The sequence below is a fragment of the Phyllostomus discolor genome, chromosome 2, assembly GCF_004126475.2.
Source record: "Phyllostomus discolor isolate MPI-MPIP mPhyDis1 chromosome 2, mPhyDis1.pri.v3, whole genome shotgun sequence".
NCBI classification, from domain to species: Eukaryota; Metazoa; Chordata; class Mammalia; order Chiroptera; family Phyllostomidae; genus Phyllostomus; species Phyllostomus discolor.
In genome coordinates, this window is record NC_040904.2 from 184,308,913 (window position 1) to 184,334,982 (window position 26,070).

At 35.4% G+C, this 26,070-nt stretch overlaps 1 protein-coding gene across 2 annotated transcripts in view; it reads right to left on the bottom strand.

Annotated features, from left to right (window-relative positions):
* The window catches only part of LOC114513438 (solute carrier organic anion transporter family member 1B3-like), a 44,087-nt gene extending 19,855 nt beyond the window's left edge, over window positions 1-24,232 (bottom strand). The window contains exons 1-8 of one of the 2 annotated variants that reach the window (XM_036019271.1): window positions 24,144-24,232; window positions 19,684-19,832; window positions 10,848-10,989; window positions 8,293-8,425; window positions 5,104-5,225; window positions 3,249-3,395; window positions 2,972-3,070; window positions 43-285 (exon numbers count right to left, since the gene is read on the bottom strand). In XM_036019271.1, coding sequence (XP_035875164.1) covers window positions 43-285; window positions 2,972-3,070; window positions 3,249-3,395; window positions 5,104-5,225; window positions 8,293-8,425; window positions 10,848-10,989; window positions 19,684-19,782 — 985 coding nt within the window. In that variant the 5' untranslated portion in view covers window positions 19,783-19,832; window positions 24,144-24,232. Of the gene's footprint in view, window positions 1-42; window positions 286-2,971; window positions 3,071-3,248; window positions 3,396-5,103; window positions 5,226-8,292; window positions 8,426-10,847; window positions 10,990-19,683; window positions 19,833-24,143 lie in introns of those variants that run through there. The other variant, XM_036019272.1, reaches the window with a different exon arrangement.
* Window positions 24,233-26,070: the final 1,838 nt, after the last annotated feature.

Here is a 26,070-nt window from a genome sequence, read left to right on the forward strand (position 1 = left end):
GGGATTCACAATTCCAAATGGCAATAAATATGAAGTACTTACCAGTTAAATTTTCAGTCACATTTTTCCTATGGTCAACTGGACTAGCCACTTGACCCTTTTCCTCATTTATTTTGAGTACATGCAATGATGCTGAACCTTTCCTTTCTTTCTGTGGTTCATCCAGATTTTTGGGCAAGAAAAAAAATGGTATGGAAGTAATAATAGAAAATAGTCCAGCGGTCAGGAAGCCAAGCCACCAAGCACCAACCCAACGAGAGTCCTTAGGAGTTATTCTTATACTGCCTATAATAAAGGATTAGGAGAAGACAGCAAAAAAAATTACTTTAAAATGCAGTAATTCTGGGCAATAGGGGTAATAATGATTGTTCTCCTCTACAGAAACAAATAAACTATATTTTATCAGTTCTGAGACACTATTTTCTTTTTTTTCACATGTTGACATCTCTTAAATCAGGATAAGCTTAAAACTTAATGATATCATATAATTGCTATTGTGCAGGAATCAATCATGTCATTGACTGAGCTGGTGTGAATTTGGTGGCTTTTCTGATGACATTAACTGGACAAAGCCATTATTGAACACTTAAGACTGCAAACCACTGAGATACCAATTATGGAAGGCATAAAAATCCTTGCTCTTGCCTGAAAACTATTGGCACCATCTGCTGAGGTTAAGAAAGCACCAACAACAAAATTGACAGAAGTTTGCAAGAAATTCTCAGAGCCAATCATAGTGCCCCCCAACCTCATGCAAGAGCCTGCATTTCCAACTCTTCAACAGCACAGAAGACAATATTGGTGAAGATATACACACAATGTAATCTGAGTTTAAACATAACCAGCAGTGTTGTACTCTAAGATTCAGGGATAACTTAACTATTTTATTTAAATTATATTTTTCCTGAAGGCATGCATGAGCAGACATTATATCTAAACAAGTATAAATAAGCTATCTCAGTAAGCATAAACATTCTAAGTAATAAGAAAGCACAACACACATGTAACATGCACACCATAGAAGTTTGAAGCACAGTAATGGTGCCACCACACTTTGACCTATCAGAAAACTTAGTAACATGACAAAATGTTGACTTGATTGAAAACTGTATAGAAATAAATGTAGAAGAGGGGATGGGGGATAAATGATGATGAAAAAATAAAAATTAAACTAAAAATAAATTATCTGTTCTATTTATTGGACTAGCTAAGATTGATTTACATGATCATATTGTTTCATAAAACTGATCACATTGTTTCATAAACAGCAACTCAGATTTTAGAAAATGATTGGTAAGAAGAGTGACTTCATCTATATGCTAAGTATTTATTCATGAAATGTCATTTTGATAACATTTTTCCTGTTCTATCACTGGTATACATATAGGAACTAGAAGTTATAATCTAGTTAAACAGAGCATGTCAAAGTGTTTTCCTTTTTTTTTTTCAAGATTTATTTACATTTAGAGAGAGGTGAAAGGAGGGAGAGAAACATCAATGTGAGAAAGGAACATCATTCGATTGCCTCTCAAATGCACTCAACTGCATGTGCCTTGGGGACTGAACCCACAACCCAGTCATGTGCCCTGACTGGGAATCAAACCAGCAACCTTTCAGTTTGTAGGACATTGCCTAACCAACTGAGCCACACTGGTCAAGGCAGTCAAAAAGTTTTCCATGGCTCACACACTGTCTTAAAAATTGAAAAAATGATACATAAGAATCTGCTTTTCCTTGAAAACCAATCACTAGATCTTGTCAATGCTGGATCGAAATTTCTGTATGAGAAGGATAGGTTGAGGCTGAGTAGTGCCTGTACTTCTTGGTGTGTGGGGAAGCCAGTTAGTCTACCATCAATTCTTCCCAGTTGACTACCACACCTGACACTCTTGATTCACTTATCTCTTTGGCTCCTCTAGGCAATGGATTTTGCCAAAGTCTACTTTATCACATGTTTATATCATACTCACGGCTGAATAAGAGAAGATATAATAAGGTCTAAACATTCAGTGGTAGAAATGGAATTAACAGGAATTCTAAAATATTGTGTGAGAAGTGACTTCTAATTTTAGAAAGAAGTTACAAAACTATTAACCTAAAGACTAACAACTTATTTCTGTACTCTTTGTGATAAAAAACAATGACGAATGTGGAGGTGAATGAGTAGAAATGTACAGAATGTGAAACTGAACTCTAATTTACATGTCCAAAATAGAAGATACAAAACTTTTCAACAGGTACTTGCTTAAGCTTTATATTATAAAACACTTTCAAGTTTGTGGTTATTGTTGGCCTACTGTGATATCTACTCCATTTTGAAAATGAACTCTTTGATCTTCTTGGAGATCTATTCTAGTCCTGGTGGGATAGAAAATAAGGTAAGTTTATTCACAAGCATGAATTACTTACTATATGTTAAGTCAGAAATCATTATGTTCTAAAAAAGATGGCAGGTGAGCCACAGATGTTCATGGCTCATTGTATGAGGGCTATGATAAAGGCATGTTCTTGGTGACCAAAATAGAGGCACTTAACTTTGGGCTAGTTAAGAATGATTTCTTTAAAGAAAGTACAGTAAGTTTTCACTGAGCAGGAGCCATATTTTGGAAGAGACTTTAAGAACCATGTAAACAGAAAATGGAGAGAAGGTTTTCCAAGGGTAAATGCAGGGAGGTGATATTACAGGGCACAATTGAGAAATGCCAGTTAGTTTACAATTATTTGGGATGAAGTAATCTTAAGCAAGTTTGTTCAAAAAAGATGTTGAGACTTATTATAGACTTAGTGGTAAAAGCCTGGTATAGACAGGAGCTGAACTTTATTTTTATTCTGGTATTCATACATTTATTTCCTATTTGTAACTTTTGACAAAACATCACAAAGGACTATGAGTGTTAATTCAATTATCTGGAAGAATAATGTCCTGTACTGGAAAAGCATTGTCACGGTACCTTGTTTTGATTGTACTTACTCAGATCTACATATCCAAAATCCACATATATTTTAGCAAAGAGAGATCCCAGTGTTAGGCCGAGGATTGGACCAATCATTGTGACTGCAAATAAACTACCTGAAGATATTATAAAACAATTTTATCAGGTGCCAACAATTCATGGTTCTTTTCAATATGTTTTTTAAAGTAACATTACACAATAAAATTTTTAATAAATAAAAGAATGAATTAAGGAACACTATTATTTGAAGGGTAGACCCAGGTAATCAAAAATCTAATATTTTCTGTACATTACCTAAATGAAGAGAAGAATCTCCTTTTTTTGCAAAGTCATCCAAGTAAGCAATCCCCAAGGGTTGTATGGGGGTTTCTCCAATTCCACGAAGCAGGTTACCCATTAGGACAAGCAACCACACATATGTCTCAGATTCCTTTCCCAAACCTTTGTAGACAAGTGAATGTTGTATTTTAATAATTAACTTTAGCATTTCTATTAGAAATGCAATCACGTTAATCCCTTAATTGTTCCATTAAATATTTCTGCTTTTTTCTATTTATAAGTGATTCATATTCACTTTACAAAACTTGAAAATACAGAAAAGCACAAAGAAAACAAGGAAAACTAGGCCTGGCTGGTGTAGCTCAGTGGATTGAGCGCAGGCTGTGAACCAAAGTGTCGCAGGTTCGATTCCCAGTCAGGGTACATGCCTGGGTTGCGGGCCATGACCCCCAGCAACCGCACATTGATATTTCTCTCTGTTTCTCCCTCCCTTCCCTCTCTAAAAATAAATACATAAAAATCTTTAAAAAGAAAACAAGGAAAACTTACCTGTAATCCAATCACACACAGAGAGCCACTTCTAAGGTTTGTGTACTTGTATATCTTCCGCATTTTAGTGCAAATAAAAATATGTGTAATGTTCTTTGTGTTCATTATACAGTTAAATGTCCAGTTCTTATTATAATCTACTTTTGTAGTACTTAACACTATATTATGACAATTTCCCATGTTATTAAGAATTCTTGTATATAAGAATTTATTTCAATTACAGTTTAAATTCAATACTACTTTGTATTAGTTTCAGGTGTACAACACAGTGGTTAGACAATCATATCCTTACAAGGTGATCCCCCAGATATTTTCAGTGCCTGCCTGGCACCACAGACAGTTATCATAGTACTAGTGAGTGTATGCCCAATGCCCTACTTTCCATTCCTAAGACTACTTGGTAGCTACCAATTTGTACTTTTCAGTCCCTTCACCTTTCTCACCCAGACCCCTAGTCCTCCTTCCCTCTGGCAACCATAGGTCTGTTCTCTGAATCTATGTGCCTGTTTCAATTTTCTTTTGCTTTATTTTGTTCTTTAGATTCCACATGTAAGTGAAATCCTATGAGAATTGTCTTTCTCTGCCTGACTTATTTCACGTAATATTTTAATGACAGCACAATAGTATGCTTAAAAAAGTTTCACAATTTATTTAATCTCTTACTTGTCACTCACAAAACATTTCTAATTTTTTATTCTGTTAAATAGATCACCATATCTATAATCATAAATCAATCCTTGTACATACTGATTATTTTCTTAAGATAAATAAGTAAAAGTTAGAACTGTTGATTTAAGTAGAAATTCATAATTTTGTTCTATACTATATTGACAATTAACCTCCAAAAAGAGAAATTTATATACTTCCAATAACACATAAATGTGTCTTTTTCCTCTACTTTATTTATTTTTATTTTTAATCTTTTCCTAATAGGCATAAAAGTCTGTAATTAGTGTTAAAATTTATAAATTTACATGTTATAATTCATAATTATGCATTTGTGTTATAACAGGCTAAATATTTAATTGGTGTAACAACTTGCCATTTTTCATAAATAGCAGTTACATTTTTATATATTTATGCCACTTCCCTCTCTATTTAAATGCATTCTTTGCCAATTTTCTCCCAAAATATTTTACTCTTTTTATTATTTCTAAAAGCTCTAAATATAGTATATTAATACTACTGTAAAAATGCAAATCCTTTTCTTATTTGTTTTAAATCAATTTTGCTAATCAATTTTACAGATGTAATTAAGTTGATACATTTTAGAATATTTATTAGTGACACTAATATTCACTAGTGTCAATTCAATTCTTACCTTTTTTCTCTATCTCAGGTGATGTTTTATTGAGTAACACACTTTGATTAGCTAAACAGGTCGATAAGCTTGATGTTGAATTCTCTGATGGATTAATATAGGTTTCTTTAGAGTACCTGTAACTGTAAGAACATCACTAGATTTAAATTTTTGTTTCACTACTGAGTATTTTCACTTTTCCCAGAAGTACAGAGAACATTTCCCCTTTACATATACCATTCTCTTCTACAAATCATCAGAATTCTCTTTGTCGACTTCCTAGCCTTTATTTTAGCTGATGGGTAAAAGTGAAACTGGAGTGTTCGGTGAGAAACATCATTCACTGCTCCCCAGGCAAGGGGCAGTACACATTATTGCACTACCATCCTAGGAGGGCTTGTAATCTCACCAAGATCTTGGTTTTACGCTTTTAAAAAAACTTGCTGACTGTATCTCCTGTCTCTCTGAATCATCTTCAAAATAGTCATGATTTAAACTATCTGATAAACTTTATAACATTTAATAAACTTTAGAGCAGGGTTTTCTGAATCAATCTATAATACACACTAATTCATCTGTATTTTCTATCAATAATCTGAATTTTTTTTTCATGGACACATGCACACACTCACACACACTATCATAAGCCTGACCCTTCAAAACTTACCTTAAAAAGTTCTAATCCATTTTCATTTGATGAGGAAGACCTTAAGAACCACAGCAATAGAATAGGGTCAAATGTTGATATACCTTATAAGCTCCAAGGGCAGCCTACAGTATGCTGAACATTATACTCAGCTCCAAAAAAACTAGAAATAAAACAGTCTTTGTACTTAGGGAATTTTACACTAAGATGAACATATATATGATAAAAGATACAACAAATGTAATACACCGTGTCCTGAGTTGTTACAAAGTAAAAGGGGACAATCATCTTTTGTTGAGGTCGTGGAGTGAGTAGATTCGAGAAGACTTCCCAGTGAGGATGACATGTGAGATGAATCTTGAATATGGATAAGAGTGTAATAGGCAGACAACAATATCAAAAAGTATTCAAGATTGCAGGAAACACCATGTACCAAGGTATGACATATGAGGACACATTTGGAAAACTGCAGGCCCAGAATGTGGCGTTCAGCCACAGGGAGCAGTGTGAAATGAAATGAGGAAGAGCGTCAGGACCACATCAATGAGCAACCTGTGTATGAAAATGGATTTATAATAGATATTAATCTACATATGAGAAGCATTCAATATTTTTGACTGTGACCAACAATACGAAATGCATTTTCTGTCACAATCACAATACATACATGTGCACACATGTACATATTCACAAGTCTATGCACAACCAAACCAAAAGTTTCACAGAACAATATCTGTTCCTACTCACATTGTATATTCTTCTGTTCTATTTTATTGTATTTGATCTTGTTGCATTATTGGTTTCAATAATTAATCTGAATCCATTTTTTGGTCCACTAGTGGTTCAGAATCTATAGTTTGCAAAACACTGTTCTAGAAAATTGGGAGTGTCAAACAGGAGTAAAATAACTAAATTTGTATTTTAAAATGAATACTCTAACATAAAATATGAGTTAGAATAGAGTTTACACTGGAGACAAAATGTCTAGGCCAAGGAAGGAGAGAAGCCTCAAGTAGGTTGGGGACAATGGGGAGGAAAGGATGGTACAACTTTGACAGATAAGAGAGAATAAGCAAGGTTTGGTGACACTGGTCATCTGTGTTGAAATAAAGAAAGAATCTAAGATGAAGCCCTTGACTTTGGCTTGAGTTCCTTTGTGGCTAAATATGAATCACTGAAAGAATGCATATGAATGGTCAGAGCTGATTTTGGTACAGGGATGAATTTGGTCTGAGTATATGAATGAGAAATGCCTGTAGAATGTTAAGTTGGACATACCCAGGAGGTGGTAGATTATACAGATCTTGAGTGTAAGAAAAAGTCACCATGTTTAGGGAATAGCTGCATTTAATGCATACAATCCACATGAATCATCTGGAATGAAAAGTAAAGGAGATTGAAGGGGGAACTTAGGGGATACTGACATTATGTGTCAGCAGCAGAACAAAAGGGTGGGCGTAATGAGGAAACACGAAGATAGGAAATAAATCAAGAGAGAATAATACAATAAAGAGCAGAAAAAGTACCAGGAAGAAGAAAGTGCTTATGATGGTCAATTTATGGGAAAGAAAAGGAATATGATAACCAAAGGCAATTGGCTTTGGTGATAAGTAGTAGGTGATTAAGGACTTTAGTAGAAACTGCTCATTGTCTCGCTACCCATTCTTCCCTCCTTCCATTGTAATAGAAGGTGGAATTTTTAGCTAGTAGCGTGACGGGCTGGAATAAAGTCTATTTTCCCCATGTATTTATATCTGCATGGTGTAAAATGTAATCAAGTTCTGGGCAATATGATGTCAGAAGAAGTGTTACGCTTCCAAAAATATTCTCTAAGCCCTGGGCTGTGTGTGTTCTGTTTCTTCTGCTTACTCTTCCTTCCTCCTGTCCTGTGGCCTGGAACAACGTTGCCATGATCGGGGCTATTGCGTCGGGGCTATGCAAGACAGAGCAATGTGACAAAAGCAAGTAGAAACTTACTACCCTGGGAAAGCTATATTAACTTTTTATGTAAAAAATAAGCTTCCATCTTACTTAAGCCATCCCTATTTTAGAGTTTCTGTCATTGATATTTGACTCTGATGTTAACTCGACAGTCACCTCAGGAAGAACCCTCTCAATGGATGTGGTAATGGGAACACCCATATGGCAGTAGGTTGAGTGAGGAAGTTTATTAAATATACAAAATAATAAATACATAGGTAAAGCCATGAAATATATATGTTATACTTCTAGAAAGTATGACTATAGAAAGTCATAGAGATCTTTTTTATTTCTGATGACACTGTATAACTTAATCAATGCTATTCATATTTCAGATTTAGTCAAAGCTATGTGGATAGAGCAGTTATTATTACATTAAATAATAATGACAATAACAATGAATTATTATTAGTGAAAGTAACACTAATGAGTTATTATAACATTAAAAAGTAAACTTTATTTCTACATATACTTTGTGGGTATTCTTCCAAAAGATGACTGCTTATTTAAAAGGATACAATGAAATTTTATTATTAACTTACAAGTAAATGGCAGTTAATGGCACAGAGCTGTTTAACACTTACTGGCCCATGAAGAAATGTGGTAAAGCAGTCACAATACTTCCAATACCCATAATGAGGCAACCGATTCCAATTATCCTTGGTCTGTGTAGTTTGGATCCAAAGTAGCTCACAAATAAAATCACAAGCAAATTTCCTAGAAAGAGGCCAAAATTATTTTAATATGATTCACTCTAGCAAATCCTGAGTCCAACTTTGTGTTCAGTAGAAGAGAAGGCCCTGGAATGAATACAAACAGAGCACAGGACATGGTACTTTCCCTCAAAGGTTGTGCAATTTATTGAGAAAATGAAACTCACATTAAACCACTCGCTGTAAAGTTTTATGATATTAATAGTAAGTAGTATAGGTTTCAAATACAAAAGAAAGCACTTGACTTACTTGGCAATATTAGCGAAGTAGAACTTTACTGAAGAATTTGGAGTTAACTGGATAGTATTAGGATGAAGAAAAATGGAGAAAGTCTCTGACCTGAGCGAAAGGTCTTTATTCATGCATTTATGCATTCACTCTAGCATTCTTTAAACTCCAGTTAAGTACCTGCCATGGTGTTAGGATCCAGAAATATAAAAAAAGAATAAACCCTGGTATCTGTCTTCAATGTACTTACATAGAAGTAATAAAAATATACAAATAGAGAAACTGTTATACCACGGAAAGGGGAAGCTGAAGTTAAGTAAGGCTTTTAGAAGTTTTCTGGAGGAGGGGCCACTTGAGATTTAATGTTGAGTATGAATTATTTACATTAAAAAGGGTGAGAAGAGCATTCCAAGGGAAGGGAGTCATGACCAATTCTGATCATACATGTATAATAACAACCAACAATCAAGAATTACTTAACGTTTGATGGAAAAGACAGCATGAAACAAAAGCACCAGAATGAACTGGCAGATAATAAAAGAATAGTAAAGTATTTACATTAAAAGTATTATAAAAATGTACATGTTGGGACCTGGTATGATAAGAGATAGCATCCAAAAATATTGTTAAACATAAAGATAAAAAGATACAATTTTAGAAAGAATAACTTGAAAAACAGACAGAAAATTTAATATTCATCTTATATATATTTCAGAAGAAAATAAATGGAAAGAAATAAATTTAAAAATATGAATTCCTGAATTAAAGGAAGACTTAAGTATTCAGGTGATAATTTCTACATTTCTCCACCACAAATAATATAAAAGCAATATTCCTGGGTACATGGTAAAATTTCTGAAACTCATGGATAAAGAGTAGGTATCTCTTAGTGAGTGACAACGATACTGATAATGATTTTTCTTATGCAACATTAGGTGTTACAGTAGACAAATATTTTAAATGTTCTGAGAAAAAAAGATTTTGCACTTTTAATTACACTCAGACATTATCACTTGAATATGAGACTGAAGTAAATACACTTTCTAATAAGCAAAGGGCTCAGAAAACTTCATGTGTTTAATTATTTCTGAAAAAAATAACTATGCAAAAATAATCTTCAGAAAAAATAAACGTAAAACTTAAGTCATGAAAACCAGGGAACAGTGGTAAGCAAAGAAACACATTTTAACAAAAATATTGAGAATAAATTTCTCAATAAAAAGAGACATACAATAAATTAAAATTTAAAGCTAATAACAGATTAATATTAAAATTCTAGATGACTTCATTAAAGCAGGGAGGTGAAAAAATGAAGGGTACTAAAGTATTTCATTTTAGGGTATAAAATCTTTTGAATCATGAAAAGTCAGATTCACAACAGAAACATAGATGGGCTTCTTTTACACGATTTTTTAAATACTCAATATCTAAATATATTTTAAAAGATGAGCAACACATTGTAGAAAATATTTGTAACCTATACAACAGACATAATTTTTGGGCCCTTTTCAGTTATTAAACAGTGAAAAAAGAGAAAAAATGGACAGAGGTAATGAGCTACCAATTTATAAAATAAGAGAAAATAATGTTGGACAGTCATACAAAACCTCACCATTATGAGAGATATCCAAGTCAAAATGGAGACAACAAAGCAACACATTTGAGGTCCTAAAGAAAAAAAGTTTTAACTCCAAATTATATATCCAGTTAAACAGTAGAAGCTTAACACAGGTTGCTCTAAAGCTGTTTCTCCTTCCTCAAATCATCAGAATCAGAATCCTCTCTCCAACCTTTTTTTGAAACTTTTTTTTTTTTTTTTTTTTGCCTTAGGGAATCCTGAGAGAGGGAAGGTAAAGCCCTGAAAACTATTTGTTTGCAAGTAATGAGATTGTGTAGACCAGGGTGTTTTATTGTTGGTTGGCTCTAGGGATGTTTTGGGATGGATAATTCTTTGTTGTGCGCACGGTCCTGTGCATTGTGGGATGTTCAGCAGCATCCTTGGCATCGGCAAACCCCCTTCTCTGAGTCAGGACAATGGGAAGGGCCTTCAGATATCGCCAAACAGGCCCTGGTGGTAGGGTGGGGGGAGGGCGGGATTCATCTCTAGTTGAGAACCAGTGGTGTAGAGAGTGTGTGAATAGTTTTTACCTCTGCAAATCTGGTTACCAAGTAGTAATCAAAAGAGAAATAAAAATTACCAATTTCAAAGCTTCCATCAATTATGCCAACAACAGAAGATGATAAGTCGAATCTCCTTTCTATTTGGGTGATGGAACTTTTCATGATGATGCCGCCCATCGCCTTAGCGATAAAGCTGAGTGAGAGGGCTGCCAAGAAAGTCTAAGAGAGAGCAGGAAAAGGGAAAGTGCTTAGTCACAGAAATACATATTTATATACTCATAGAATTAAAGTAGCTTTTCTTCTTTACTTAAAATATGATTTTATCATATATACCTACCTTTCTTCTGCACCATTTGGCACTTCTTAGCCCTTTGAATGTTGGTGTCGCTATGGTGATAAAGCACCATTTTCTAACATGATTACATCAGATTAATAGAGCAGTACAGATCATATTTCTAATTGATGTTATTAGCTGATTTATGAAAAAACTAGATAATGTCCGAGATGGCCATGAGATAAGCTATTATTTATTTCCAAGTGAATAGTGTGGGCTAACTTTGATGGCAATGGCTAGACATTCTCAAACATAGTAAGCCAGCTGGCACACGGAAATCTTTTCATTTATGGAACATCACTGTTATTGGAGCAATCCAAATTAAGAAGAAAACAAAGCAATATATTCAATGTTCTAAAACAGAGTTTAACCTCAGTGGTTACAGGTATTGTATTTTCAATTTCACTTTAACAAAATTTATTGACATCCTTCTGACAGCCCACATTCTTATCTGTAAGTAAATTTCTTTTGCTTGTAGTATGAAAATCTAAGCTTGTTATGAACTGCATATGGGCCTCCCCCACCCAGTTCATGGAGCCTTCATAGAGCTGGCTTTTCTCTCTCTCTCTGCCATGTGAAGACCAAGGAAAAAAGACAACTATCTGAAAACAAAAAGAGGGCTCTCACTGGAACCCAGCCATGTCTGCACCCTGATCTCAGACTTCCAATCCCCAGAACTGTGAGAAATAAATTTAACTTGTTTAAGCCACTGAGTCTGTGGTATTGTTTTTTTTTTCTTTTTTTAATAGAAGGCCATGCTGACTTAGACAAACAGAGTTATCAAAGAATGAAATACAAAAGTAGAAAGATATCCAAACAAATTTAACTATGCAGGTACGAGGAAGAAAAAAAACACATAGGAGAACGTTAAATTTTTCCAATGAAGTGAAACAAAAATTATGAAGGTTTTCAAGGGAAGCCAATTCTGACAATCGTAGAATTATATACAGCCTTACACCATAGAACAAAAATGAAAAATGTTTGGGTTCTAATCATTTCAAAAATCATGTTATTGGTGCCAGAAAAAGAAAAGAAAACATATGGTGGGGCAAAGGTAGCTTTACTGTTGTGAGTACGTGAAACACAGAGTTTGTTCTTGAATTAGCATTTATTAATCACTGTGTTGTCTCCAGACCAACAAGTGTAAACCTGCTTTTCCCCACCCTGTATGTGTGGGAGTGAGGTCAGCAAAATGGCAGAATCAAAAACCCTCACCCTTCTTCCCCCAAGGAGACATGGATTTAAAAACAACAAACCGAACAACTGCCTCTGTGAGAAATGCAGAAATCAGTTAAAATATTTCTGCATCATAGGCAGTGTGAAGCCAATTGTATGAAAGCCCAGGAGGAAAATTTGTGACCTCTCAACTCTCCGACCAGAGCATTCCGCCCCGCAAGCGCAAACAGGGTTGGTACAATTGGGACAACATTTCCAACTCTTGTGTTTTCCCTGCAGAGATAAAAAAAAGCAGTAGAACTTATGTCCAATGTCCTGACTGGAAGGGGTTTAGCTGAGAAACTAATGTATCCAAGCACCGAGAGGAGTGAGCTTCTTCTAGGTTGAGGGTTTCAGAACAATAAAAAAAAAAAAAAAAAAAAAAAAAAAATCACTCACGAGAACCTGCAGTACCAAAGGTTGACACTAGATGGAGCGCCAGTATTGTGATTTAATTATAATACCAGCGAGGCTGCAGTATCTTAGACAAGACACCAGGGGAAGCTCCTAAGTGAAAACCAGCAAATCTCTTCGAATAACCCAAAGAAGGCCTACATGTAGAAAAAGCTTGGGAGGTCTCCAGAATTGCATGACTAAGTAGTGAAAAATCATCTCTATAGAAAACCAGACAACAAATTCTGAAAGAGTTGGTTGGTTAATCAATTGCCAAAATTCCAACAAAAAGTAACAAGACATATCAAGGAAAAGGGAACCAAAACACATTTAAAGAAACACATTAAATCTCCAGAAATTTCCCTTAGAGAACAAAGATGTATGAATTGTCATAAAAAGAGTTCAAATTTACCATCATAAGTATGTTTAGAGAATTAAAGGCAGTACAGATGTATACCTAATTGAAAAATATATTTTTTAAATTATGCAAAAACAAAATAAGAATATTAACAAAGAAATAGAAACTATGAAGATGGACCACAGAGAAATTATGGAACTGAGAAACATTACTTGAATTGAAAACTTCACTGAATAGTAAACTTGACCAGACAGAAAAATGAGTTAACAAACTCAGAGACTCAGTCAGGGGGCTGAGCAGACTCATGGGACACCCTCAAGCGGACAGGCACATGCATTAGGAGACAACCAGCAGAAGAAAGAGAGGAAGGAGCAGAGAAATTATTTGAAGATGTAGTAACGGTCAAACTTCCCCCAAATCTGAGGAGAAATTTACCTACAAATTCAGTAAGTTGAAACAACTCTCTCCAGGATACAGGTAATGAGACTTACTCCAAGACACATCATAATAAAGCTGTCGAGAGTCATGGACGAAGACAAAGTCTTGGGAGCAGTAACAGAAAACTGACTCCTCACAAGGGAAATCCCATTAGATTATCACCAGATTTCTCAGCAAAAACCTTGCAGGCTAAAAGGGAGTGGGATGAAATATGCAAAGTACTCAAGAAAGAAGACTGCTAACTAAGAATATTATATCCAGCAAAACTGTCCTTAAGCAACAGAGGAGAAATCCAGGCTTTCCTGGATAAGAAATGCTAAGGGAATTCATCACCAATAGATCTGCCCTACAAGAAACACTGATGGGAATTCTACAAGTTAAAGTGAATGGATGATTAACAAAACAAAAACATACCAAATTATCAAATTTCCCAGTAAAGGAAATATAGGGTGGGACAAATGTGGTTTTATAGTTGTTCATATGGAACATAATACAATAATTAATAAATAATAGTACAGGAATAAACTGTGTTTTGCATCTCACAACTATAAACCTACTTTTGCCTCACCTTGTACAGAACTCACATACATGGGATCAGAGCCCTTATAAAAGAAATCCAGAGAACTCTCCTGCCTTCCTCAACACATAAAGACACAATGAGAAGACAGCCATTCATGAACCAAGAAGTGGACCATCACCAGATACCTATTCTGTCAGCACCTTGACTGTATATTTTCCAGCCTCCAGAACTGTGAGAAATAAATATTTGATGTTTAAGCCACCCAGCCCATGATATTTTTATTATAGCTGCCCAAACAGGTAGAAAAAGATATTCCATGCAAACAAGAACCTAACGAGATCAGTGGTAGCCATGATTATATCAGACAAAATAGGCTTTAAGACAAAAACTGTCACAAGGAAAAAAAGGAAATTACATAATGATAGAGTCAGTTCATTAGGAATATATAATTATAAATATACGTGCATCTAACATTAGAACACCCAAATATGTCAAACAAACATTGAGAGAACTAAAGGTAGAAATAGAAACACAATAAGAGTAAGAGATTCGTACTATGCTTTCAATATGAACAACCAGTCAGAAAATCAATAAGGAATCACTGGACTTAACAGCAGTTAGGTATATACAGAACACTCCACCCAACAACATAAGAATACACATTTTTCTCAAGTACAAATGAAGCATTCTCCAAGATAGACCATGTGTTAGGCCACAAAACAATCTTAACAAATATAATAAGATTGAAATCATATAATATCTACTTTCTGACCATAATGGAGTGAAAGTAGAAATCAATAGCAGGAGAAACACAGGAAAACCTACAAATATGTGGAAATCAACAACATGCTCTTAAACTATGGATCAAAAAAAGAATTATGAAGAAAATTAGAAAATATTTGAAGACAAATGGAACTGAAAATACAACATATCAAACCATGTAGGATGGAGTGAAAGCAGCGTTAAGGGGAAAGTTTATAGGAGCTAATGATTGTATCAACAATAAAGATCTCAAATTGACAACCTGAACTTGTACTTCAAGGACCCAGAAAAAGAACAAACTAAACCCAGAGTTATCAGAAGGAAATAATAAAGATTAGAGATAAATGAAAAAGTTAATAGAAAAAATTAAGGAAACTAAGAATTGATTTTGAAGAGATCAATAAAATTGACTTTTACTAGCTTAACTAAAAGAGAAGATTCAAATAGCTAGCATTATAAATACAAGAGGAAACATTACAAATGATATCACAGAGATAAAATAAATTGAGACTACTATGAACAATTATATACCAACAAATTGGGCAATCTTAAGAAATGAATAAATTACTAGAAACATATACCCTACCAAGACTGAATCATGAAGAAATCAAAAGCCTAAATAGATGTATATCTAATGAGAAGATTGAAGCAATAATCAAGAAACTTCCAACAGAGAAAGCCCAGGACCAGATGGCTTTACTGGAAATTCTATCAAACACTCAGGAAAGGAAAATGAATGCTAATCTTTCTCAGACTCCTCCAAAGGATGGATGAGGAGAAAACACTTCAGAATTCATCTTACCAGGCCACATTACCTTGATATCAAAGCCAGATAAAGACATTACAAGAAAATTACAGATCAATATCCCTAATGAATATTGATGGAAAAATCCTCAACAAAATCCTAGCAGACAGAACCCAACCACGCCAAAGAGACCATACACTCGACCAAGTGGAATTTATACCAGATATGCACACCTGGGGCAACATTGGAAAGTCCACTAACCAGATGGGTTCCTAGTTAGTGGAACCTATCACATGATCAAAATGAAAGACGAGACCACATGCTCGTATCAACAGATGCGGAAAAAGCATGTGACAGAATTCAACACATTTTGATGATAAAAACAGTCAACAAATTAGGAACAGAAGGAAGTACCTCAACATAACAAAGGCCATATATGAAAAGCCCGCAGTTGACACGCTCAGCGGTGAAGCACTGAGAGCTTTTCCTCTAAACTCAGGAAGAGGGCAAGTCTGCCAACTCTCTCCTCTTCTACTCAGTACAGTTAGTGCTGCAAGTTCTAGCCAGAGTAACTAGACAAGAAAAGTAAATAAACTGTATACAGTTTATAAAGGAAGAAGTAAAATTGTCCTTCTTTCCAGATGACATGGTCTTATATACAGAAAATTCTAAGGACTCCAAAAAGAACTAATAAATGAATCCAGTAAAGATGCAGAATATAAAATCAACATTCAAGAAGTTGCATTTCTATACAAATCAGTTGCATTTCTATGCACTAACAACACATTATCTGAAAGGAAAGTACTAAAACAGTCATCTACGTAGGAAAAATCGAGAAGTCTAATGATGCCAACTATTGGCGAGAACGTGTATCCTGACTTTCTCTTATAAGTTCCTGGTGATCACAGAAAGTAGTGTGACCTCTTAAATAACGATTTATCATTATCTTGTACAATTGAATATTGATATACTCTATGTTCTAGCAATTTAAGTCAAAGGTATTGGCAAGAAAAACTCTGGGTATACCAGGAGATATGCATGAGAATATTCATATTAACATTATTTATAACATAAAATCCCTGAAAACAACCTGCCCATAGAGAAATAAATTATTGTATATTCACATAATAACATAAATAGCATTAAAAATACACTAACCACTTCTATATGAGTAAACATTTTTATAAGTAAGTATATATACATTCACAAAGGTTTGGGAGATTAGGACCAATGTTCTGTCTACCTATGAATATATCAGGTAGCATGCAAAGGGATATGACTTCAAAGAGGCTATACTAAATTATCCTTGTTGTCCGAATGTAATCACAAGAGTTTTCCAAACGTGTAAGAGTGAGAAACACTTGATTGACCAATGGTTTTGAATATGGAAGAGAGCTGAGTCAAGAGCTTCCGGCAGCCTCTAGAAGTTGCAAAAGGCAGAGACATAGATTGTCTCTAAGAGGGCGTCCTGAAAGGCACACACAGCCCGCCACCTCCTTGATTTTAATCCAGTGAGTCCCATTTCAGATTTCTCAATTTTAGAACTCTACCAGAACTGTAATAAGTTTGTGTTTTAAGCCATGAAGGGTACACACACACATAGGCATGTGTGTGTTGGTGTGCCAGTGGTGGTAAGTGCTATAAAATCGATTTGATTAAAGAGTCATGGACAGGAAATGCTATTTAAAAAAAAAAAAATAATGAAGTCTCAATCCTCAGCAAGAGAGAAGACTTTTCTTTTTAAAAGATTTTATTTATTTATTTTTAGAGAGTGGGGAAAGTGTGAGAGAGAGGGAGAGAAACATCAATGTGTGGTTGCCTCTTCCACACCCCCTACTGGGGGCCTGGCTCACAACCCCGGCAAGAGCCCTAACTGGGAATCAAACCAGCGACGCTTTGATTCACAGGCCAATGTTCAGTCCACTGAGCCACACCAGCCAGGGCAGGGGAAGCTGTTTTATATGGCATGGTCAGGCATGAGGTAGTGTTTAAACAGAGATCTGAATGAGATAGAAGACCAAGATATGTGAAAGTAGAATATTTCAGAAGAGGAAACAGCAGGTACACATTTCTCCAAGTAAGAAGCATGCTTGGCATTTTTGAGAAACAGTGAATAGGCTGATATGGCTGGAGGAAGGCAAACCAGAGGAAAACTATGAAACATAAAAACTGTTGGTTAATAGGAGATAATCATTCTGATTACTTCTGCAGGGGGAGTGGGAATAAAGGCAGAAAGGGGGAACTTTTTACTTTTGCCCTATTATCTTTATTTTTGGATGATGGTGCATTATTTTTGTCTTGTTAAAGAATTTTCACCAGAACATAGAGGTTCCAGAAATCCGAAGTGCAGAAATGACAAGTACAAAGATGAAGGATCTTCTGGTAGGGTGTCTCTAATTTAGTTTGTTGGGTTCAAAAAATGAGGGAAAGAGGGTAAGAAAGAATCAAACAATACTCATGTCATTTAAAAGTCTCTTTTATATAGTTTCACCTACAGCCTCAACCCACCGAGTCTGTCTGTGCATGTCAGTAACAAGTGTGTGTCCATGAGAAATACTTGACTGACCACTAGTATAGAATGAGGAAGACCACTGAATAGTCTACTTACAAATCCCTGCTTACCAGAACCTCTTGAGGGCACTAATGTTATGAACTTGGGGACCTTGAGGAAGTCATTTGCCTTCTCTGCATCCAAGTTTTTTCATCTATAAAAGGGAGATAATAACATCTGGCTGACAGAATTGTGGTAAGAAATTATGGTAAAAATCTAAGAAGTAAATACAAGTAAAACACTAGGAGAGCGTGTGGCATATAGTAAGTGTTCCATACATTTTAGCTATTATTATTATTACTCCCCTAATCTTTCATTATTGGCCTTCAATTAACAAACTTTATACATACTGCTAATTTCTAACTTTTCTCTAAATACACTACAAGGGACCACTCTGTTCATTTGCCTCAGCCAGTTTGCTGTTGCCTCGCTGTGCACCCACAAATAAGATCTCTGTAACCCTCAATGTTTAAAAACAGAAATAATCCAGCATACAATATCATCCACAAACAATAGAATGTAACACAGTTGCATTTTACCAATACCTTTTCACTGTGATTACCAGTTTGCTTAAGTGTTATTCAAATATTTCATCAGAACAGAGTTTACCAGTAATCTCTAAAAACAAACAGAATTTATGTTCCCTGTACAAAGTTGAAAGGGACCTTGTATAATATTGCTGCAATTGAGAGTGATCTCTACGGTCTTTTTATTTAGCTAGATAAGAGAACAAATTTGAGGCAAACTCCAAAAACATGAGCAAAAATCAGGCTTTTTTGTGGTCATGATTTTTTATTTCCTTAAGATTTCCCTAAGTGGGTTTAAAGGCTTTCTGATTTGGGTTCAAGGGTTTCTGATGTCCAAGCAAGATGATTTGAGGCAAAGTTCAAATTTTCTTGCCTTGGTGTCTTCAACACTATATTCTAGGAGTATTGTTTTGTGTCTGTGAAAATTCTTGATATAGTCTATAAAATTTAGTGTCTCACAGTTTTGTGACAAAAGCAAGAGAAATGATTATTACTTTATGAACTTGCATATAGAAAAATTAAATGGCTTTTGTAAGTCAGCAACTAGGTCTTTGGGCCAGGGATTTCTTTGATTGTTATTGCAGATCTCTTTTCCATCAGAAAATATTTAAATTATTAAAATAAACAATGCTTTTCTCAAGAAAATTTAAATAGGTCAAGAGTGATTCACAAGACTGATGAATGTTCTGTGTTTACAAGTCAATTCTAAGACTATTTTTACATATTATCCATTCTACAACAACTTCTCTTATTTTAATCACATTTAGAAACATCTTTGGTCCAGTAAGAACCAAAAAGAATACATGAAATTATTTGTAAATATTTAACATTGATAAACTCTTAGCCATCAGAAATATCACCAAAAATATATCTTTTTAAGATTTCACATTGATTTAAATCAAGATATGGATCTTGATTTAAATGGATCTGTTAATATTTCAATGTATGCTTCAGTTAAAAACTCTAACTTGAATTTAATGGCCTTTTTAAAAAAATTGGTTGCCTTTCCTTTAAGGAAGAAAATCCTTCCCTTCACTGACTTTGGCTGGAAAACATGAAAGCCATTTCACCTTGAAGCTGTCGCAGCATCTGCTCCTCCTTTTCCTGGACGTTGGTGCCTTTGCCGCCTTATTCAAAGGCTGATTTGGGTCCATCATTGAACTATTCATGTCATGTGACTATTTTCAGTTGTTGCAGATGTTCTGTTCAAAATGATGACCTATTCAGGGAGAGAAAATGTAGCATATTTCACTTTGACAATATACAATTCGGAAATGAGAAAAGCCACAAGATCAACATCAATCAATCCAGGAGCCCACTAATATTCCTTGAGGGCCCACTGTGTCCTGAGCACGGGGCTGGGTAAATGCCCGACACACACATAGAAAACACCCAGAGCCCAAGCTTCAGGGAGATTATATTTCAGTTTAAAAGAGAAACATATGGAAATAAAATGGAAACAACAAATAAATAACATACAATCCCACACTAGGTTAGGCGAGCAAAATTTTTAAAATAGAGAAATAACATTAAAATATATTTTTTATATATCTACATTATAAGATTTAGGAGGGCAAGTATGTATTTAATTTATCTTCATAACTTTACAAAGCATCAGGCAGCGCCTTGCACATGGGACAGGGTCAGAATGGGTGGGAACATAATGTGACCAATTGTAGTTGTGACCAATTGTGACCAATTGTAAGGTTTCCTGGAGGCGTACCTCTGGAGCTGGGCTTGGAGAATTGCTAGAGCTTGGATTTGTTAAAACAAAACAAAACAAAACAGTATAGTCTAAAGAATTCTCAGACAGACTCTGGCCATACTTGAGATTACTGCCATCACAATCCTACTTTATTTTAGCTTTGTTAATTTATTTTTGAAGAGACTACTTATGACTATAGTTGAAAGTACAAAAGATCAAAAAGACGTATGCATGTATTAAAACTTCTTCCTCTAACCCACATTCCCCCAGCATCTGATTTCTCTTTCTGAGGACTAATATTATCAGCTTTTAGTGAATCTTACCTGGAAATATATTTCTAAAATTAAACAAATAATATTTTCTTTCTTTTTTAACTCTACAGCAGCATGTCATTAACACTGTTCTCTACCTTTTACCCTGTTTCATATACTTCATTTTATATTAACAAATGGCCTCCACAGTTTTCTTATGGTTACAGGTTATCGCATTGTCTATGGTATAACTAGCTAGTTGCATGTTAATAAATATTTATTTAGGTTGTACCTAATTATTTCACATTAGAAAACTTTACTAATATGTCATTTTATTTATGTGCAATCGTAGCTGTGGGATAAAGCCTGACAGGAGTTTTGAAGTCAAAGTGTAAGAGGAATTAGAATTTTAAGAGTGATTAATCCACTAATATAAAAACTGGTAAAATAAGTCAACTTGCTTAGATTTGCTTTTTTACATGGATTAGTGAGTTATTCACAGAGGTTTAGAAAAAGGGATCCTGTTTATATATGTGTATATAATACACATGTATGTATCTAAAATAACTATTCTATATAGTAACATACATAAGCAGATACGTGATTATTGATAGGGCCCTAATGAAACAGTGTATTAAAACCTGTTCTGTGTAAAGTTGATTCTCATTGTTTGCGGCTGTCCTGTTTTAACAGTTGCTGCAAGCACTGAATTAGCAAACGCTGAGTGTTGCTCGGAAGGGCAAGGCAGGGCCACGTTCCTGTGTCACCCCATTTTCATCAACCGATCAATATATAACCTCGTCTCACATGTGCTTCTGTTTAAAGATACCTGATTGCATTTACTTTGTTGATCCGTTAATGTTGACTTCGTGGCCAATGGCACTCTGGAGCTCCTGCCTGAGCAAGTGTGTGTAACATATTTTTTTTTGTCAGGCACATCATGGCCTTCTTGCCTCAGAACAGTGGGCCGCATGTGGCCACTGCACTATGGAGCTGTTCCAACAGCAGAATCACCAGCCGAAAGTACAAATGTATGACACTAGGTAGACTACGGAAAGGCTACCTGCTTGCCGCCTGAGAGCAGAGCCACACCTTGTTTGACTTCGGCTGGGAACACGTGTGTTAGAACACTCAAATTTTTACCACTCTTTGCAGGATTGATTTTGGGGTTAAAAATAAATTTTAGCGAGTTGGCAAATTTGCAGTCCCAGAATCCACAAATAATGAGCATCGACTATAATGAGCATCGCTTATTTTCTTCAATAAGGATTTATTCATTCCTTACATTATAAATATATAAAGACCACAAATATATATATATACACATAAAATGTATATGTATTGAATAATGTGTAAATATAGAAATGATAACTAAAATATTATCACTTTTGTATACTTAAATGTATATAACACAGGCATGACCGTGGAAACTCACACCTACGTACATCTAAGTGACTCTTGGTTTTTATTTCACTTTTTGCATGTGCTCCATACGTGCCTCTGCCTGCGCCCTCCCTGAGTGAAGTGAGGAGAAAATCAATAGTTTGGTGGTCCCAAAGTCATAAGCAGCCTTTTAATAAACTTCGTGTCATTTTATTCATGAATACCTCTTCCGGTATCTTCTCTCAGGATTTCTATGTTAGAAAATGTCTCAGCACTGTATTCTATCATTGTAAATCTCTATGAATAATTTGCAAACTTCAAGTTTCTACGAGTTTGGTTTTTTTTGGCTAGTGAACCAGTATTTTTTTCACATTATTTGTACTGTATTTTTTCTGTTACCATTTATCCCCCCATACCATCTTCCACCTCCATCCTTCACCCCCCCACATCCTGGCAATCACCACACTGTTGTCCGTGTCCATGAATTCTTATGAACAGATATTCTTGAACACTATTATTTCACCACGCTTAGCCCTGCTTCTTGCAATTAGTCAAATTATGATTATCCTGTCTCCCAGCATTTCCAATATCCAATGCATAGCTTAGGTGTGCTCAGAATCTTTCAGAGGTTCCTTGTACCATGCAAAATAAAAATCACACTTCCAATTTGAGATTCTTCACTAACCTAACTCACCTCTTGTTAGTCTCATTTCCCAAGTGCACCACCCACAAGCCCCTTCAGCCCTAGGGAACCACTGCCCCCGCCCTCCAAAAGACCACTCTCAGTTCTCTGAATGTTTTCTGAGCCTGTAAGGTTCTTCTTCATCTCTCAGTTGTGAAGCTCCCTCAAGTCTCTGCTGGCAGACACATGCCCAGCTGAAACTACCTCTCCCACACTGCTGGCTGCTCCCTGGAGAACAGACCTTGTGATGCAGTCATCATTCTTCCTGCATTTCCACAACTTTCCCCTTTCTCTCCTAGATACTGGGAGGAAAAAAAAATCCAGAAAAAAAAAGTGGGAAATGCAGGCACCTTTACCCTCATTTCTTAGAAATTAAACTGTAGTAAGTAACTTCAAAGCAATGAGACAGTTGGGCTATCAATATAGGCTTGACTCTAACACACTCTCCACTTCAGTGCGGCACTTGAAGCCTGACTTGGAGACATTTTAACAAAGTTTTCTATGGACATATTTTCTTCTGAGGGTTTCATGCATGCGACATATACATGCATTTGGGGGACCCACTGTGTTTATAAGACAGTACCACAAACATCCAGTCAGAGCACTGCATCCCCTCCCTGACCAGAACCGCCCAGTTCTGCCAGGGTTGATTGGGGTGGAGTGGTGAGCAGAATCTCACTAGCCTCTGCTTATCGGTGTACAGCATTTACTGTTGGGGGGATAATAGGAAAATCTGTGCAAGCAAGTGGCTCAATTTCTACCAAGTACCTGGGAAACAGAGGAGGAGGAAAGAGGAACAGCATTTACTACCTTCTTAGCCCTTTCATGGGGGACTTCCCCCATCCTCCACGGTGGTGATAACAACTGTCTTCTTAGAGCAGCCACCTCCCTGAAGGGGAGAAGGAAACTAACCTTTACAGATCCTTGGTTCTATCAGGATCTGTGTGGGACAGATTTTTTCTTTTATTCAGAGATAAAACTACCTAGAAAACTCTTTTCCCTCACCTTGAGACAAACTGGAGTTGAAAAAAAAGGAAATGAGAGGTGAGCAAGCGACATTGAGACACCTTCCATTTGTTGATATTGGTCAGCTAACTCTGCACCCCACATTATACAGTAAAGATGGAATCAAAGAAATAGGGGTGTCTAATCATTTTGTGTAGTTAGTGACAATAATTGCCTTGTAACATATTTTAAGAAAGTAACCAGGGGTCCATCTTTCAGACTTGAAGTTTCAGTTGTCTAGAAAGTAATGGGAACATATTTTCAAACTTTACACTTAAATAGTAAATGTCTGATTGTATTTTTAACGGTATACAAGCCAGAGTCTCATCTATGTCCAGAAGGGACATTGAATAGCTTTTAAGAGCTTAGAACATAAGGGTGCAGAAGACACAGGAATAAAGTGTGTAACATTTATCATGTCCATCAAAATATTTTGTCTTCGAAATTTGTGGAATGTTCTCACATAAAAAATTCCTGAAATGGGAGAATCTTAAAGGTTCTTACCTGAACTTAGAATCCCACAGCAGCATCAAGAAGACCAGCCCTTTACCTGTTGTTACAGTCTGTTTTTAAATAGTGAGCTGGCTTTTCTTTTTTATCAGTACAATGATGATTAACCATCAGGTCATTGTCCAAGGCAGATAGAAGAAAATTAACTAGCTATTCTAAGAGTCTGTTCCAGACTCCTGTATTTTAAAGATTATACTTGTCAGAATGTATAAATTATTTTTCTGTAAAAGTTCAATTATTAAGTTTCTAAGAATAACTTATACTTGCTTAAAAAATTAAGTTGGCTGCATAAGATTTTTCCCCCCTAAATAAACAAATACAACAGATTATCCAAGGTACTTAAAACCCTTCCAAACAGAAAACAGTTCAAGGCCTTTAAAAAAAAATGTCTGTAGGCTACTTTAGTATTCATAAGATAAAGTACATTTTTGGCTTGATCCCAGAGGCAGCTCTGACATGATGTGGGCAGATGCTGGATGCCTCTTATGAAATAGTAAAGCAATGATTCATTAAAAGATAGGTCTTCAAGTGGCAGAATTTTTAAAAATGACAATATTATAAGGTTAATTTTCATGACAGATTCCTTACATTGAAGCCTGAAGAAAGAAAGTTTATATAGTTTTCTTCTATTAACTTTGTTTTTAGAGAAAAGTGGTGTTTGAGCCAATTGACAGTTTTCTTGAGGAGGGTTTAAGTTTCATTCATTTAATCACTAAGTCAAATATTTTTGACTCTCTGCTATACTTCTATCCCGCAGACATTGTGTTCTATTTTGGAGGTATCCTAATTTAAATCTCACATGAACCAATATGTATATCTGCTATAATATATATTTAGCTATTATATATAGCTATACAGAGGGAATACATAAATAATAGTTATCATATATATAACTATTATATAGAAACAACAATATACATACACATGTACATACATATACATACATATATATATATATATATATATGTAGCAATTTGAGGATGTATATATGAAAACATTCTTACCCCTTATCACTTCTGAAAGACAATTAAAAAATTATTTGTATTGACTAGAGGCAGAGAGACGTAGAGAGAGAGAGATGTTGATTTATTGTTCCACTTATTTACACATTCATTTGTTGATTCTTGCTTGTACTCTGACTGGGGGATTGAACCTGCAAACTTGGTGTGTTTGGATGATGCTTTAACCAACTGAGCTACCTGGCCAGAGCCAAGGAAAATTTTTGATACAACTGTAGCAATATATATTTAAGTTCTATACATTGAATATTTGATAGATTAGTTCTACCCTGGTTTTTTCTTGAAAGCTGTAATCATGTGAAGAACCAAAGAATGTGGAGAGGGAGAAGGCTCGGGAAATTCTTAATTTCCCAGTAAAAGAAACTGAGAAATGTACCAGTAAGCCTGGGGTTAGCAAGATTAGGGGCCCCGCTCCCAAATAGTCCTCTGCATCAGGATCAGATGGCAGTCCACCCCCACACCCAGGAGATGCTGATTCAGCAAAGATTGTGCTTCTTATGCTTTGTTCTTTTTTTTTTCAATAAGCCCTTCAGTTAATTTTTATGTAATGCCAAATTTTGAGAACCACTGTAGCAGACATAGAGGACACTTTCAGTTGTTTATGTGGATTTTCCTTTCATTCAGAGTGGGAATACCATTGAGGTGTTCCCGTGCTAATGATTGTTCTCCAAATTTTTACTCTAATGAGGTACATCACAGAAAGGTAAATAGTACAAATTAACTAAGAACTTTTCTGATCCCAAAACTAAAGCTACCTGGTGAAATTCTGGGGTGTTTCCACAGGTCAAAGAGCATTGACTTATCCTCTGCCATGACTGTGTTAGAAGATTGTCCTTGGGCGACTTGTTAAAGAATACAGGTGGTCAGAGGGAAGGCGTTGCAACAGTTCTTTCAAAAATCAA